Genomic DNA, 15,327 nt, shown 5'->3' on the forward strand with positions numbered 1-15,327 from the left:
AAAATATAGATTTGTTAGTTTGAGGTCCAGAGACTTTTTTTAGATGCATCAACTGGAACATTTAAAGTGATTAAATTGGTCATTTTCTTTCATATTTTAATGCACGTGTTCAAGATTTAGAGATCCCAAAAAGTATTGGGAGGTTATGAAGCTTTCCAAAAATGAAAGGCTGTACACTGCATTTTAAGATGACTGCCAAGGTCTTGCAACTGGAGTTGAACATAGGTTGGGAGAGATTTTGTGGTCAGCACAGGCCACTGTTGTAGTTGCATCTAATGGATGAGGCTGCACAGGTAACTAACATGTTCAAGCTCAGGTCAATAGGTACAGAAGGATGCTGGAATCAGTCAGGCTCTCATGACTGTGTTCAAGGAAGCTTGTGTAGTTCCCACAGGGAACCTGTCTATGAATCAAAGACTACTCAAAAAGGAGGCCCTCCCATGGAACCAATGAAGAATGACCTTTTAGCATCACAATATAGCAGGAGAACACTAATTCCTGGGAGATGCCACTATAAGTAGAAAAAGGCACCATAACTGGCCAGAAAGAGCTGAATTGGGTCAATGACATCTTTCCCATTTCTGGCAAGATCGTACAACAGGAATTTATTAAGTAGGTACATTCAAAGTGAGAATTTATTGCTTTATATTTCTTGTATTTTTTCATTAATAATAATAGAAATAACATGATAGCTTCTGATGCTAAAAATTCTAGGCTTTTTCAGTTATATCCAAATGTTCAAAAATCTTTTTACTGACCGAATATCGTTTTTGAGCTTAATTCCTAAGACTAACTCTAAGCATGCTCGTGGACAAGAACTTGAGCAGTAATTCAAATGTTTGTTAACTAAGTTTTGGTTGGTAAATCATTTTCTCATGGCCGCATATTTTCTGAAAGACAACACGGAGCATGAAAACTTAAAACAATGAAATACCTGAAATTTGAATTAAAGATAGTTGCAAAAATCTCACTACTACCTCCCATTGCCACTAGGATAGCTGTTGCCATCAGTACTAAGGTCTGCACATAAACTCGATGAACATTGCTGGAAATATGGCGTGAGTAGAATGGCATTTAAAGTCGCTCAAAGTCACTTGTCGTCTAGCATTAATAGGCTTGCATTCCTACTGTGAACTTACTCAACCTTGGTTGTACAATTTTCAGCACAACTTCCTATTAAAAGTTTAACCTTATAGTAAATGTATAGCATGTCTATGTCAGGTCCTGGATTGAGTGTTTTTATTTGCTGTCTACTAGGATTTATTTCTCCTAACAAAACAACAATAAAATATAGTACAGTCACCACATGAAATGAGTGTAATGATATCATTAAACGTATCAACAAAAGCACTATGCAAAAAAAAGTAACAAAAATCAGTCCATGGCACTGGTTAGTCGTCTTCCTTTGTATTAACAAAACCAGTAAAGTTGTTTATAACTGTACACAATTCAGTATAAACGACGAACATATGGCCCGAGAGCAATTCTCATTGGAAATAATGTAAATAGTTGTGCGGTTGGGATGAACTTGCGACATTAAGAATTTATTATGGCTTTAGTATAAACATAGGAAAAGAGAATTGATGGTTATAGGGTGTAGATAGGAAAGTAGAACTGAGACCACAATCAGATGAGGCATGATCTTATTGAATGATAGAACTGACTGAAAGGGTTAAATGACTAACTTCTGTTCCTGTATGCTTATGGTCTAAGAGTAGCTGAGGTTAAGACTAGATGCTTAAAATAAAACCTATGCTATTTTGAAAGTGATGCAAATAACACAGCAAAATGCCTCCCGAAAAATGGATTTAGAATACCAACTATGGAAAAGATAAATGTACATTTGTAAATGACATTAAAAAAGGGACTACTAATCAACAAAGCTTTATAGTCAGCTTGAACTCGTAGAGCACTGAACACGTTATGCTCCTTCTGGCTTTTCTTCCTTTGGATGGCATTGGACTGACCTTTGTGTAGATTAGCTAAACATGGAATGGTTTATTATAGTCAGCAAAAGTGAACATTTTTTCATTTCTAGACTATATATTCAACAAAACTATCAATATCCCTGGTCCTGCTAATTATCTTAAAATAAAAAAATCAGTTCAATGGGAAATGCTATGCTGAATCCTTAATATTACTCAATGTACTCTAACATTGTCACAATTTACAGATTGATTTATAAATCAGGGTTTTATATTCAAACTAAATGCGTTTAAGTAGCAAATTCTATAAAAGATCGTGTGTAAAGACAATAGTTTTACATGTGTAGAAGTGTGACTGAATCAGTTACTGACTGCTTTAAATCAGTACTGTCTGAAGTTGCCAATGCTGCTTAATCAGAGGCATTTATTGTAGAAGAAAATCCCAATGCTCTGGCTTTAAAAAAGGATAAATAAAACTGCAGTTGCGTTTGAGCTATTCAACGAGAAAACTGCCTCTTGTCTGGTTTACTCCTGCCAACTTGCTTGAAGATCTTTGCTTTATGGACATTTTTGGCCTTCTGGTACCCAAATCCACCTCCACCACCTCTCTTCTTCAGTTTCGTCCCTCTGCATGCATTTATATCTAGAGAATTCTGGTTAAGGAAAAACTACGTCAGGAAGAAAAAGTTCAAATTATAGCTGAAATGATTAGGAAGAAATACACTGAGTACCATTTGCAAACTAATAACAAAATTCAGACATGAAACACCTTTAAACATGTCTAACAAAAATTAAAAAAGTTAAATAGGCTGGAGAGACATGGTTTAACTTCCATTTGACATGTTATTATCTTCCCTTGTCCTTTTTCAGAACAATGGCCAGATCAACTCTCAAACAGTCATTTTGTTTATTGTTCCAAATCATTAAAATATAAATTGCATGAATGTGAAAAAATATACATTTTTATCAGTTTAAAAAATCTGAGATGGGATCTAAATAACTATTAAAAAATAGCCATAAGGAAAAGACAAGAGCAGAGTATACATAAGGTAAAGATTTGGTTTGAGTGGCTTAATGTTTTTGGACAAGGTGGCAAAATGGCTACGTACTCCAATCCTTTCAACCGACAAGCAGCTTCGCTTAAATGTATATTCATATCAATTAATCCCACTAGGAGTAGCGGAAGTGAATATTGTGGACACACTTAAAAGGAAGCCACATTTGGATTGACCAAAAGGAAATAGGGTATTATAATAGGGCTAGACATCCAGGCAAAGAAAGAAACCTTATGCGGAGCATAAATGCCAACAGAACCCTGTACACAACCTTTTTCTGTACTGTAGTCATTATGTAACTCTATAAATTGCTGGTAAGAATAGGCTTGATTCACTAACAAATACCCAAGCCCAAGGCTGCAAACAGTAAAATAACTATTGGGAGAACAAGGGGGGCAGAGCAGGAAGAGGATACAAATTTAGAGTTACATAAAATCAACAACTAAATGGATGATTTTAAAAAAAAAATAATTATGGTCATGATAAACATTTACGCTCCTTGCCAATTAGAAATTCTGTTTTAACTGTTCTTGGGTCAACATTTAAGTACAAAATGCGCTACAGTATTTAAGAGCTTGCCATTTTGGAACAGTATTCCAATTTACTTTGCATTACTTGAAAGGAAAATCAACCATCTAATTAAATTAAACCATCTAATTTCATTTTAAATGAAATGACAACTTTGGGACAAACTGATTTAGATACCAACATTCATTAGCGTCTCAAAGCACCCCTTCACTTTATGCTTATTACCAAAATTAGATTTCAAACTACAAGAAACACCACAATGGCACCTTAACCATTTTCTTATACATACATACATACATACACAAATCTTGTTTCAAAGAAAATGCTTTCACTTGAAATGGCTTCCATCTACACTGCTTAAATCAGGATGGTCAAAGAAATGATTAGAAAAAAAACAGAGCAATTTATTTTGAAGGCTGTCAATATGATTATATATAACCTATTTCAATCTAGAAATAAATAAAGGAAACCACTTTTAAAAGGATACTAAGATCAACAAATGGTGGCACTTTGAAGCCAAATGAAAGAGCTACTTTGGGCAGATCCAGGGTGCTGACATTGTATATGTCTTTGAGAGAATGAGAAGCATAGGCACGGATGTAAGACTTGTACGCTTCTTGTGCTGATCTGTGCAAGTAATAATTTTGTTCAACTAACTTTTCAAGCTGAAATAAGAACAAAAACATATTTAGATTGTGTCTTTCCTTTTACATTAGTTTCAATCACCAGGAATCTGAGATCAACAACTGTAATACCTGATTTCTGAGGTTTACAAATTGAAGAGATCATGATTCATTATATAGCTTTCGGAAAGACACTTCTAACATAGATGTAACCAGAGGGCCGGGAAGGAGAGTGAAAAACACTGAGCGCAAACTTTTCTCATCACTCGATTTCTGTTTAACTGAAAGGATGATAAAGTGAACCTAAAATGATTGTCCCCATGTTTAATGCGTACAGATGAGAATGAATAGTGGACACAATTGCTGGTTGGTGTTCAGTGGCCAGAGTGAACACACAAGATAAATCCATTTGCAGTATTAAACAGAAATTAAAATATGCCTTGGAGAGAAAACAGACAATTGTGTGTTTTATTCAAGTAAACACAGTGATCGAGTATTCTACTTTGCGGTATGGTTCTATAAAAGGTAATTATGCCCTACAGAGTTTTAAATAAGAGCAACTAAACTTTGCAGCAAATGGGGAAACTAATGTTGTTAGGCAATGTTATTAACACTGCAGTTTACAAATGGCTGAAGATAGCTGCTGATCAATTACATGTCGCAATGTTCGATTTCTATTATAATGTTTTTCTCATCCACATAGTTCCTGAGGCACACCCGCAGTCAGATCCCACTAAATACCATTCTGTAATCAGCTGCCGAAGTCGATGCAGCAGCTATTTGATAACTATTCCTCTCCAGAAACTCTCTTGTATATTACTGCAAGTTGTTGCTTCAGTATTTGCCACAAAAACAACATACATCCCAGAAAGGATTCCTGAACAAATTATATTTTCAAAAGCACACAATTGCTCCAGAATTGATGTCATTCGTATTTGCCTCCAGAGCTATTGCATTGCATTGCAGGATTGCCAACCAGTCATGCGACTAAACCATTCCCAAATTCACCGTTGCACTGAGGTTTTCCTTTTGAAACATCTTTTTCTGACTCAGTCCTAGCTTTTAATATCATGGGATTTTAAACAAATCCAATTCAAGGCCTAAAATATAAATTTCATCACTTTGCACGGTAGCTTCATTGTATGCATGGAATTGGCAAGTTCCCAGAGAAACCAGCGAACCTCATTTTTGAATCCAAAGATTTGTTCCGAAAAATACTTTAAATCACTGTTATAATGTAGACATGCAATTTTACCTGAACTTGTATATTTGCAATCTTGCTCCAAGAAAACTCAAATTCATTCAATGGTACCTATCAAAATAAAATTTAGCATTGACATTAATAAGACTTCAAATAAAGTGAAAACTTCAATCATTTCCAATTCAATCAAGCTCAAGTGATTGCAAACGCCTGTGTCTGACCAGGAGATGTGATTATATATTGCGCCAGCAAATCAGAAGATAACTCAAAAATATGCAATGTTTGTAGCTTAGGTTGAGGTTTGCTCACTGAGCTGTAGGTTTGATATCCAGACGTTTCATTACCTGGCTAGGTAACATCATCAGTGGCGACTTCAAGTGAAGCGAAGCTGTTGTCTCCTGCTTTCTATTTATATCTTTCTCCTGGATGGGGTTCCTGGGATTTGTGGTGATGTCATTTCCTGTTCGTTTTCTGAGGGGTTGATAAATGGTATCTAGATCTGTGCATTTGTTTATGGCGTTGTGGTTGGAGTGCCAGGCCCCTAGGAATTCTCTGGCATGTCTTTGCTGAACCTGTCCTAGGATAGATGTGTTGTCCCAGTCGAAGTGGTAGTTTTTTTCATCTGTGTGTAGGGCTACGAGGGAGAGAGGGTCATGTCTTTTTGTGGCTAGCTGGTGTTCGTGTATTCTGGTGGCTAACTTTCTTCCTGTTTGTCCTACGTAGTGTTTGTGGCAGTCCTTGCATGGAATTTTGTAGATGACGTTGGTTTTGTCCATGGGCTGTATTGGGTCTTTTAAGTTTGTTAGTTTTTGTTTGAGAGTGTTGGTGGGTTTGTGTGCTACTAGGATTCCGAGGGGTCTTAGTAGTCTGGCTGTCATTTCTGAGATGACTTGGATGTATGATAAGGTGGTTAGGGTTTCTGGCTGTGTTTGGTCTGCATGTCGTGGTTTGTTCCTGAGGAATCTACGGACTGTTTTTTTTTTGAGTATCCGTTCTTCTTGAATACGTTGTATAGGTGGTTCTCCTGTTTTCCGAAGTTCGTCTGTGCTGCAGTGTGTGGTGGCTTGTTGGAATAGTGTTCTGATACAGATTCATTTGTGTGTGTTGGGATGGTTGCTGGTGTAGTTAAGTATTTAGTCAGTGTTTGTCAGTTTTCTGTATACGCAGGTTTGTAGTTCTCCATTGTCCTTTCTTTCGACTGTGATGTCCAGGAATGTGAGTTTGTTGTCGGTTTCTTCCTCCTTGGTGAACTTTATGCCTGTGAGGGTGTCATTGATAATGTTAAATGTCTCTTCTATCTTGTTTCGTTTTGTGATGACAAAGGTGTCATCTACGTCGCGGACCCAGATTTTTGGTTTGATGGTTGGTAGGGCTGTTTGTTCTAGTCTTTGCATTACCGCTTCTGCTATGAATCCTGATAGCGGAGATCCCATGGGTGTGCCGTTGGTTTGTTTGTAGATTATGTTGTTGAAAGTGAAGTGGGTGGTGAGGCACAGGTCCACTAGCTTCATGATGTTTTCGTTGGTAATGTGATTGATGGTGGTTGGGGTGTGTGTGATGGTCTCTTCTAAAAGTGTTTCCTTTGCCAGGTTGATGTTGATGGAGGTGAACAGTGCTGTTACGTCGAATGAGATCATTGTTTCATCTTCCTCTATTTTGGTGTTTTTGATGATTTTTAGGAATTTCTGGGTGGAGTGGATGGAGTGCTGCGACTCTTCTACTAGGTATTTCAGTCTTGCGTGTAGTTCTTTGGCCAGTCTCTAAGTTGGTTCCAAAAACCCATAAACCAGGAGCTCCCCTCAGACCCATAGTCTCTCTACCCGGAACACCAGCTACCCGGAACAACCAACTTTTAGAAGAGACCATCACACACACCCCAACCACCAATCACATTACCAACAAAAACATCATGAAGCTAGTGGACCTGTGCCTCACCACCCACTTCACCTTCAACAACCCCAGGAACCCTATCCAGGAGAAAGGTATAAATAGAAAGCAGGAGACAACAGCTTCGCTTCACATGAACGTCGCCACTGATAATGTTACCTAGCCAGGTAATGAAATGTCTGGATATCAGATCTACAGCTCAGCGAGCAAACCTACACCCTAAACTCAATATCTACAACATATGCATTATGATGAGCCTATAGTTAATCTTCACATTAAAACTGGAATTAAACTTCAATAGTACATTATTGGTTACTTCGTGCTTTGCAATGCCAAAAGTGTATAAGCTTTCCTTCTATTACAAAACCAATTAGTTTTAGACAAATCTCCAACAACAATTATTAATGCAAAACTATAAAAATTTTCAAGTTTCTATGATTGCACCTATTCCCACAATTTACTTTATCACTATCAAACCAGAGACAGCAACTAGCAAAATGAAACCAGAGATTACAAGTTTAGGGAACTTGTATTCAAGTCAGAGTCAGAGTTTAAATTTTTCCAAAAAAGATAATGCAATTCCATCTGTGACTGGCTCATTAGGAGCAATTTGACATTATCATGAAAGAATTTAGAAATTATCCATTATGAGCAGAGAATTCTTAAATTGTATTCAGTTTTATTAAAAAAATTCCAAAACCAAAGCAAAAGTTAGGAATTACTCAATTCACATCAACGTTTTTAACTAGTTAATTGAACTTTGAAATAATTCTCAATGCCTGTGAAAAAATAATTACCCTGGCATGTTTGAGATAACGAAGGAAACCCAGTTCTTCCATTCTCAGAATAAGTAATGCATTCCCTTGTGCATTAATTCCTCTTGCAGTTCTGCCCACACGGTGGATATATTCCTGGTAGGATAATGAAAAGATTGTACATAATGAACTTACATTTCATTTTGATAGAAGTACAGCATAAATACTTTCAAGGGCTTGCAATGAATACAGTTTGATAGATAATTTGGAAATAAATGATCACCAAGTTATTGAATTCTCATTAAAACCAGTTCTCTAATCTCTAACTGGGAAATTCAAAAGGCCACACCTAGCTTAAATGTCACTCCAAAGCCTTGTTAATTCGTAACTCTGTTGAAAGTTAAGCATGTTGCCTTTAACAAAGAAATCAGGCCACTTCCACGGCAAACAAGATATCCTACAAGAAATGTTAATTGAAACATTCAGATCCACTTAAGTGTACTTTACGCTTAAGCAAATCAATGGGCTTAAATCTGTTTGATCTATGAATACACTGGAGAGAAAACTGGTAACAAACTTCAGAATTAGTATTTTTACATTAATGCTCACTTTAAAGTGATATTATACCTACCTTTGGATCATCTGGGGGATCATACTGTACAATCCAGTCTACTTCAGGAATATCCAGCCCTCTGGCAGCGACATCTGTACACAGCAGTATTCCACTAGTTGCATTACAGAACTGGAAGAAGGTGGATGTACGTTTTGTTTGCTTTTGCTTTCCCTTTGAACAAAGACAATTCAGAGAAACGATTAAGGGAAGTGATTTGCATTTAGACATTACAAGTATTTTGTAGATCAAATTGTACAATTCTTTTCAGTAATCATTAATATATACATAATTTGAACCCATAATCCAGGCAGACACTGAGTGTTTTATAGAAACTGTACTTCAAAGTAGATGCAGCACTGTATTTCAGAAGAGAGAAGCCAAGATTTATTACTTCAAGCCAAAGCTTGAGAAACAACACAGAAAGGTGTATTATCAAAACAGCCTGAAAAGGAAGAGCAGCTTCAAAGTAAAAACCTGTATGGAGACAGGATGGACGGAGCTAATTATACCAGCAGTGGTAAAGGAGATCTTCAGGCCCAGAGTTTGAAATGTGACATCAGGAATTAAAAATAGCACTGATGAGGCAGGAATATCTGATTGGCTATCTTCTTAGCCTTCATCCCAGTGAACATTTGCTGATCAATATGGAATGCACTTCAACACTTATCCACAAACAAGGAAAACAGTGGGCTCCTAGGATTAAGTGGTTAATGTGTTTCAGTCCCTATACATCCAACTGAGAACAGAGTGATTCTTATCAACGACGAAAAGATAGTTAGCGCTTGTAGGAAGTGGCGTTCAATTGTCTTCACAACTGAAATGCAGTCATTGATACAAATGCCCTTGACATTACACCACAGGATGCTAAATCCAACCAGCTGAATGCCACCTTAGCCTGAAGTGGAGACATCCACAGTTGAGAACCAACAAGGCCACCACCACAGATGGAACCCCAATGAAATACTAAAATACAATGGTGAAGCACTCTTGGCAGGAATACATGACATCATCTCCCTCATCTGAGTTTGCATGGGAATCTCTGAGACACTATCACTGTGATCACCTTGAGAAAGGAGGTGATTACAGTGCAAAAATTGCAAGTTGCTCCCTCCTTGTGGCTAAAACCTGCTCCCAGATTCACAGTGTGGATTCCAGCTATTAGTCACAGTGGATATGATCTTTACATCAAATATGCAGCAGCTATCTTGATACCTCGCCTTTTTGGATCGCACAAAGGCCTTGACTCTGCCAACTGGGAGGGATTACAGAGCATCCTTAAATTTGGCTGACTGGAGAAACTGCTGCTATCTTCTGCTTGCTGTATGACATGCAATCCACGATTTTCACCAACTGATCCATTATAGATCAAACACAATTGCAAACTGGGGTAAAACAAAGCTGGAACCTCACATCAGGGGGTGGCATGGCGGCTCAGTGGTTAGCACTGTTGCCTCACAGCGCCAGGGACCCGGGTTCAATTCCTGTCTTGGGTGACTGTCTGTGTGGAGTTTGCACATTCTCCCAGTGTCTGCATGGGTTTCCTCTGGGTGCTCCGGTTTCCTCCCACGATCCAATGATGTGCAAATTAGATGAATTGGTCATGCTAAATTCCCATAGTCAGGGGTAAATATGGGGAATGGGTCACGGTACATTACTCTTCGGAGAGTCGGTATGGACTTGTTGGGCCGAAGGGCCTGTTTCCATACTGTCGGCAATTTAATCTGATCAAATTTTTATCTTTCTCACCACATTTGCCTGTAATCCATTAATTGTCCCACTAGACAACTAGAAAACTGTTCAACTGATATCTCCTTCAGACCAGGGCCAAGGTCAGCACTCGTAAGTACACACATTCAGGTACCAAGCTTTAAATACCATCAATGCCTTCACTCAGGCATATGAGTGAATGGGCTCAGGCTAAATATGTGGAAGACAAGGGTCCTCTTCCAGCTTGTTCCCTCCATGAAACAGTATGCTCTACTATAAAGATTAAAATCCTTAGCAAGCCAATGTACATCGTAGATCAGTTTTCACACGTTGAGAACCTCCGTTCAGCGAGGGGAGACAGGGACAGTAAAACTTGACACTGCTGCTCAGGAAGGCATCAGCCATCTGAGAAATAATGTGTTTCACGACAAAAACCTCAAGACCTGGCAGCAATGTCAAGTCGTTACATGCCCTCCTTGTAGATATGGACAATGTACCACAGAGACTTCAAAACCCCAGAAAAATGTCACCAGCCATGTATCCACAAATTCCTTCAAATACAATTGCAGAATTGGTGCTTTACTATCTGTGCCTTCTCTCAGGCCAACATTCCAGTATCAAGGTACTGGTTACAGGTCAGTTGGCCATGTAGTGTAGGCCACATCAGTACCCTTGCCAGTAGACTTTCCCAAAACAAGCTCTCGAACATGAGCTTCTATACAGCAGTAGTTAACAGGAGGGCAAAGTAATGCATCAAGGATGTTTTCAAAACCCTTTTCAAAGAATTGCAACATCTACATGAACCAATGGGAATTTCTTTCCCAAGCCAACACAATTTTGACAAAAACCATTGTAAAAGTGCTGACATTTTCAGCATCTCTGACAGGCCCAAATGGAGACTAGGCAAAAACAGCAGACACAGCATGTGAAAACTTAAGCATACCACTTTGAAAACTATCTTCAACATCTGTGCAAGGGAGCTCCTATAGGCCTGGCTGACAATTAGATTTTGCAACACACCTGGGGCATATTATGGATATGGAATACATTTCACAAGTGAGGGCTATTGCAGGGAAAAAGTGCACCCTTTACTCTCACTAATCACTCACTCCAGACTCATGCTACAACATTACCCAATTGCTATTTAAAACCCAGTAACTCCTTATCAGGAGCACAACAGAGTAATAAACTCTCACCTTCCAGCATCATTCACACATCTCATGATGCAAATTTGGAAATGGTCTTCTGCACACCAACATTTATATCATTAATACATATCAGGAAAAGTAAAGGTTCAAAATTGATTGATATTTGCCTCTTGAAACCAATCAAAACACTGTACCCAACAGTACAATCAATCAATAGATAGCTCAAGAACATAACCATGTTTAATTATACTCAGCTAGAAATTAATCAATGCTACCAAGAGAGAATTTAAATTATTCAATTCCCATACCAGGGGTGTTCAATTCAAAATGCAACAATCATGTTCTATGCTATCCATACAGTTGAATAATCCAATCTGGTGTTTCAGCCTGTGTTTGCTTAATTGCACAGAATAAAAGGAAACTCAAGGCCAGTGCCTCCTCTACAATAAATTATTAAATCCTAGTGGCAGCATGAGCATTATCACAAGTATCTTTAAATGCCTATGGAGGAGAGAGAGAGAGGAGAAAATTGGCTAGTGTCCACTCTTGATCACGATTTGATAACTATGCTATCACTGTAGCTAAGCAGACCAGGTTCAAGCTCACTGACATTTCTCTCATGGTTTTGAATAATCTGCCCTACACTCATCACCTTGGTTCGAACGTGAATGATGACCAGTTGGACTGGATATCAGCAACAAAAAAGTTACGCATGGAACCATATCCCAGCAGAAACGAAGAGCAGAAAAGATTGACAAGCTTTTCCTTTTTACTCACATGAATTGCCAGAACAGGTAGATCAATGTAGTTGAAAAGCTCATAGTGATACTTCACAGACAAGCATGTAGAGAAAAAAACCATGATTTTCTTCTTGCGATTCTTCTTTAGAAAAGTGAAGAGTAAGAGGAATCTTTTCTCAGAGGGGCAAACTACATAACCCTAAAGATAAAGATAAATTAGTCAGAATATTGCATTTGAATTGCACATGCATTTACAACTAAAACACAGGAAAATATTTGTTCCACAGCGCAGGCTTGCAGCTTTGTGCGTTCTGTGGACAATGCACCATACTTTTAAAAATTCCACTTTTAAAAACACTAATAACTCTGATCAGTTGTAACTGACTCAACACATAAGCAAACTTGAAACAGATTTTTGGAGAAAAATTAATTATGATCTAGTTACAATATTTAAAAGACAGTATTCTGCTCTTGAAATCCCTAATTCAATCTTCTCACAAGCTTATAATTGAAATAATAATGAGAAGAGATGGACATTGTTCTTATCAACATATATATGTTAACTTCAAGCACTGATGAGGATTGAAAAAATAAATTAATGCAAAAATATATTAAAGTGATGTACATGGATTTTAGCAAGGCGCTTGATAAGGTCGTCCAAGATAGGCACATTCAGCAAGTAAGGAAGCATGGATACAGGGAAACCTGGTTGTCTGGGAACAGAATTGGCTGGCCATAGAAGACAGAGGGTGGTGGTTGACGGAAAGTATTCAGCCTGGAGCTCAATGGCCATTGGTGTTCCGCAGGGATCGGTTCTGGGACCTCTGCTCTTTGTGATTTTTATAAATGACTTGGATGACGTGGTCGAAGGATGGATTATTAAGTTTGCCAATGACACGAAGATTGGTGCAGTGGTGAATGGTGTGGAGGGTTGTTATAGGTTGCAATGGGACATTGATAGGACACAGAAGTGGGCTGATAAGTGGCAGATGGAGTTCAACCTGGAAATAAAGTGCAAGGTGATTCATTTTGGAAGGTCAAATTTGAATGCAGATAACAGGGTTAAAGGTAGGATTCTTGGCAGTGCGGAGGAACAGAGGGATCTTGGGGTCCATGTCCACAGATTCCCTCAAAGTTGCCACCCAAGTTGATAGGGTTGTTAAGATAGCGAATGGTGTGCTGGCTTTCATTAGCAGGAGGACTGAGTTTAAGAGCTGCAAAGTTATGCTGTAGCTCTATAGAGCCCTGGTTAAACCACACATGGAAAATTGTGTTCAGTTCTGGTCGCCTCATTATAGGAAAGGTGTGGAAGCTTTAGATAGGGGCCAGAGGAGAGTTACCAGCATGCTACCTGGACTGGAGGGCATGTCTTACAAAGAAAAGGTTGAGAGAACTAAGAAATTGGTTGAGAGAAATTTATCATTGAAGCGACGAAGGGTGAGAGGCGACTTGACAGAGGTGCACAAAATGAAGAGAAGCATAGATAGAGTGAATAGCCAGAGACTTTTTCCCAGGGCAGAAATGGTTATCACGAGGGGGCATAATTCGAAGGTGACTGGAGGAAGGTTTAGGGGAGATGTCAGAGGTCGTTTCTTTACACAGTGTGGTAGGTGCATGGAATGCACTGCTACTGGTGGTGGTAGAGTCAGATACATTAGCGACATTTAAGCGATTCTTCAATAGGCACATGGATGAAATTAAAACCAAGGGTATGTGTGTTAGATTGATCTTAGAGTAGGATAAAAGGGTGGCATAACATCAAGGTCTGAAGGGCCTGTACTGTGTGTTCTATGTTATGTTGTGGAGGTACTGGTGTTGGACTAGGGTGGACAAAAGTTAAAAATCATACAAACACCAGATTATGGTCCAACAGGTTTATTTGGAAGTACAAGCTTTCAGAGGACTGCTCCTTCATCAGGTAGCACGTTGAGCAGGACCATAGGACACGGAATTTATAGCAAAAGATCATAGTGTTATACAACTGATGCGGTATATTGAACAAACCTTCAATTCATTAATATGTTCCAGGATTTACATATTAATGAATATAAACCTGCAACCCATTCTAAAAGATGAAAGACTTAACAGCAATCTAGGTTTGTTCCATATAGCGCATTAGTTGTATGACACTATGATCTTTTGCTATAAATTCGGTGTCCTATGATCCTACTCCACTATCTACCAGATGAAGGAGCAGTGCTCCGAAAGCTTGTACTTCCAAATAAAGCTGTTGAACTATAACATGGTGTTTTGTGACTTTTTAATTCTGTTCTATGCTTTATGTTCAAACAGCCATAGTATTATTCTTGTACTTACTATGCATAGTCATTACTATGGATTAACTCTTGCTGCAGCTAGCTATTTGAAGATGAAAGTCATTCCATCAGTAAAACCAGAAAGCAACTGATATTTATTCAAAAATATTTCACCATATGGAATATTTGGAAAAGTATTTATTAAGAACAATCAACCTGGATTTGTTAATTTGGGAAGGCTGTGGCTGACTAAACTCAACGTTTGAACATAGTGACAAGTACAGCTACATACAATCGACATAAATTTTAGAAATGTTTTTTGACAAAACAACACAGCATTTGTTGGATGATGTGGAGTCTGTGTGGGTGGAATTGAGGAACCACAAAGGCAAAAAAACCATAGTGGGAGTTATGTACAGACCTCCTAACAGTGGTCAGGACCAGGGGCGCAACATGTACCGGGAAATAGAGAAGGCATGTCAGAAAGGCAAGGTCACGGTGATCATGGGAGACTTTGATATGCAGGTGGACTGGGTAAATAATGTTGCCAGTGGATCCAAAGAAAGGGAATGCTTACAGGAATTCATGGAATGCTTACAGGATGGCTTTTTGGAACAGCTTGTCATGGAGCCCACAAGGGAGCAGGCTATTATGGACCTAGTGCTATGTAATGAACCAGACTTTATAAAAAATCTTAAAGTAAGAGAACACTTAGGAAGCAGCGATCATAATATGGTAGAGTTCAGTCTGCAGTTTGAAAGAGAGAAGGCAAAATCGGATGTAATGGTGTTATAGTTAAATAAAGGTAATTATGAGGGCATGAGAGAGGAACTGACGAAAATAGACTGGAAGCAGAGCCTAGCAGGGAAGACAGTAGAGCAAAAATGGCA

The 15,327-nt window shown here is 38.5% G+C and overlaps 1 protein-coding gene across 2 annotated transcripts in view; it reads right to left on the reverse strand.

Annotated features, from left to right (window-relative positions):
- Positions 1-1,224: 1,224 nt before the first annotated feature.
- The window catches only part of ddx18 (DEAD (Asp-Glu-Ala-Asp) box polypeptide 18), a 40,299-nt gene continuing 26,196 nt past the window's right edge, over positions 1,225-15,327 (reverse strand). For both annotated transcript variants that reach the window (XM_043694008.2, XM_087989190.1), the window contains exons 9-14: positions 12,220-12,381; positions 8,606-8,758; positions 8,017-8,130; positions 5,387-5,443; positions 3,996-4,173; positions 1,225-2,568 (exon numbers count right to left, since the gene is read on the reverse strand). In XM_043694008.2, the coding sequence (XP_043549943.1) occupies positions 2,423-2,568; positions 3,996-4,173; positions 5,387-5,443; positions 8,017-8,130; positions 8,606-8,758; positions 12,220-12,381 (810 nt within the window). In that variant the 3' untranslated portion in view covers positions 1,225-2,422. The remainder of the gene's footprint in view (positions 2,569-3,995; positions 4,174-5,386; positions 5,444-8,016; positions 8,131-8,605; positions 8,759-12,219; positions 12,382-15,327) is intronic.

This window comes from Chiloscyllium plagiosum, unplaced genomic scaffold (assembly GCF_037043375.1).
Source record: "Chiloscyllium plagiosum isolate Xiang-an unplaced genomic scaffold, Cpla_swu_hap1 HiC_scaffold_7, whole genome shotgun sequence".
In the NCBI taxonomy this organism is placed as follows: domain Eukaryota; kingdom Metazoa; phylum Chordata; class Chondrichthyes; order Orectolobiformes; family Hemiscylliidae; genus Chiloscyllium; species Chiloscyllium plagiosum.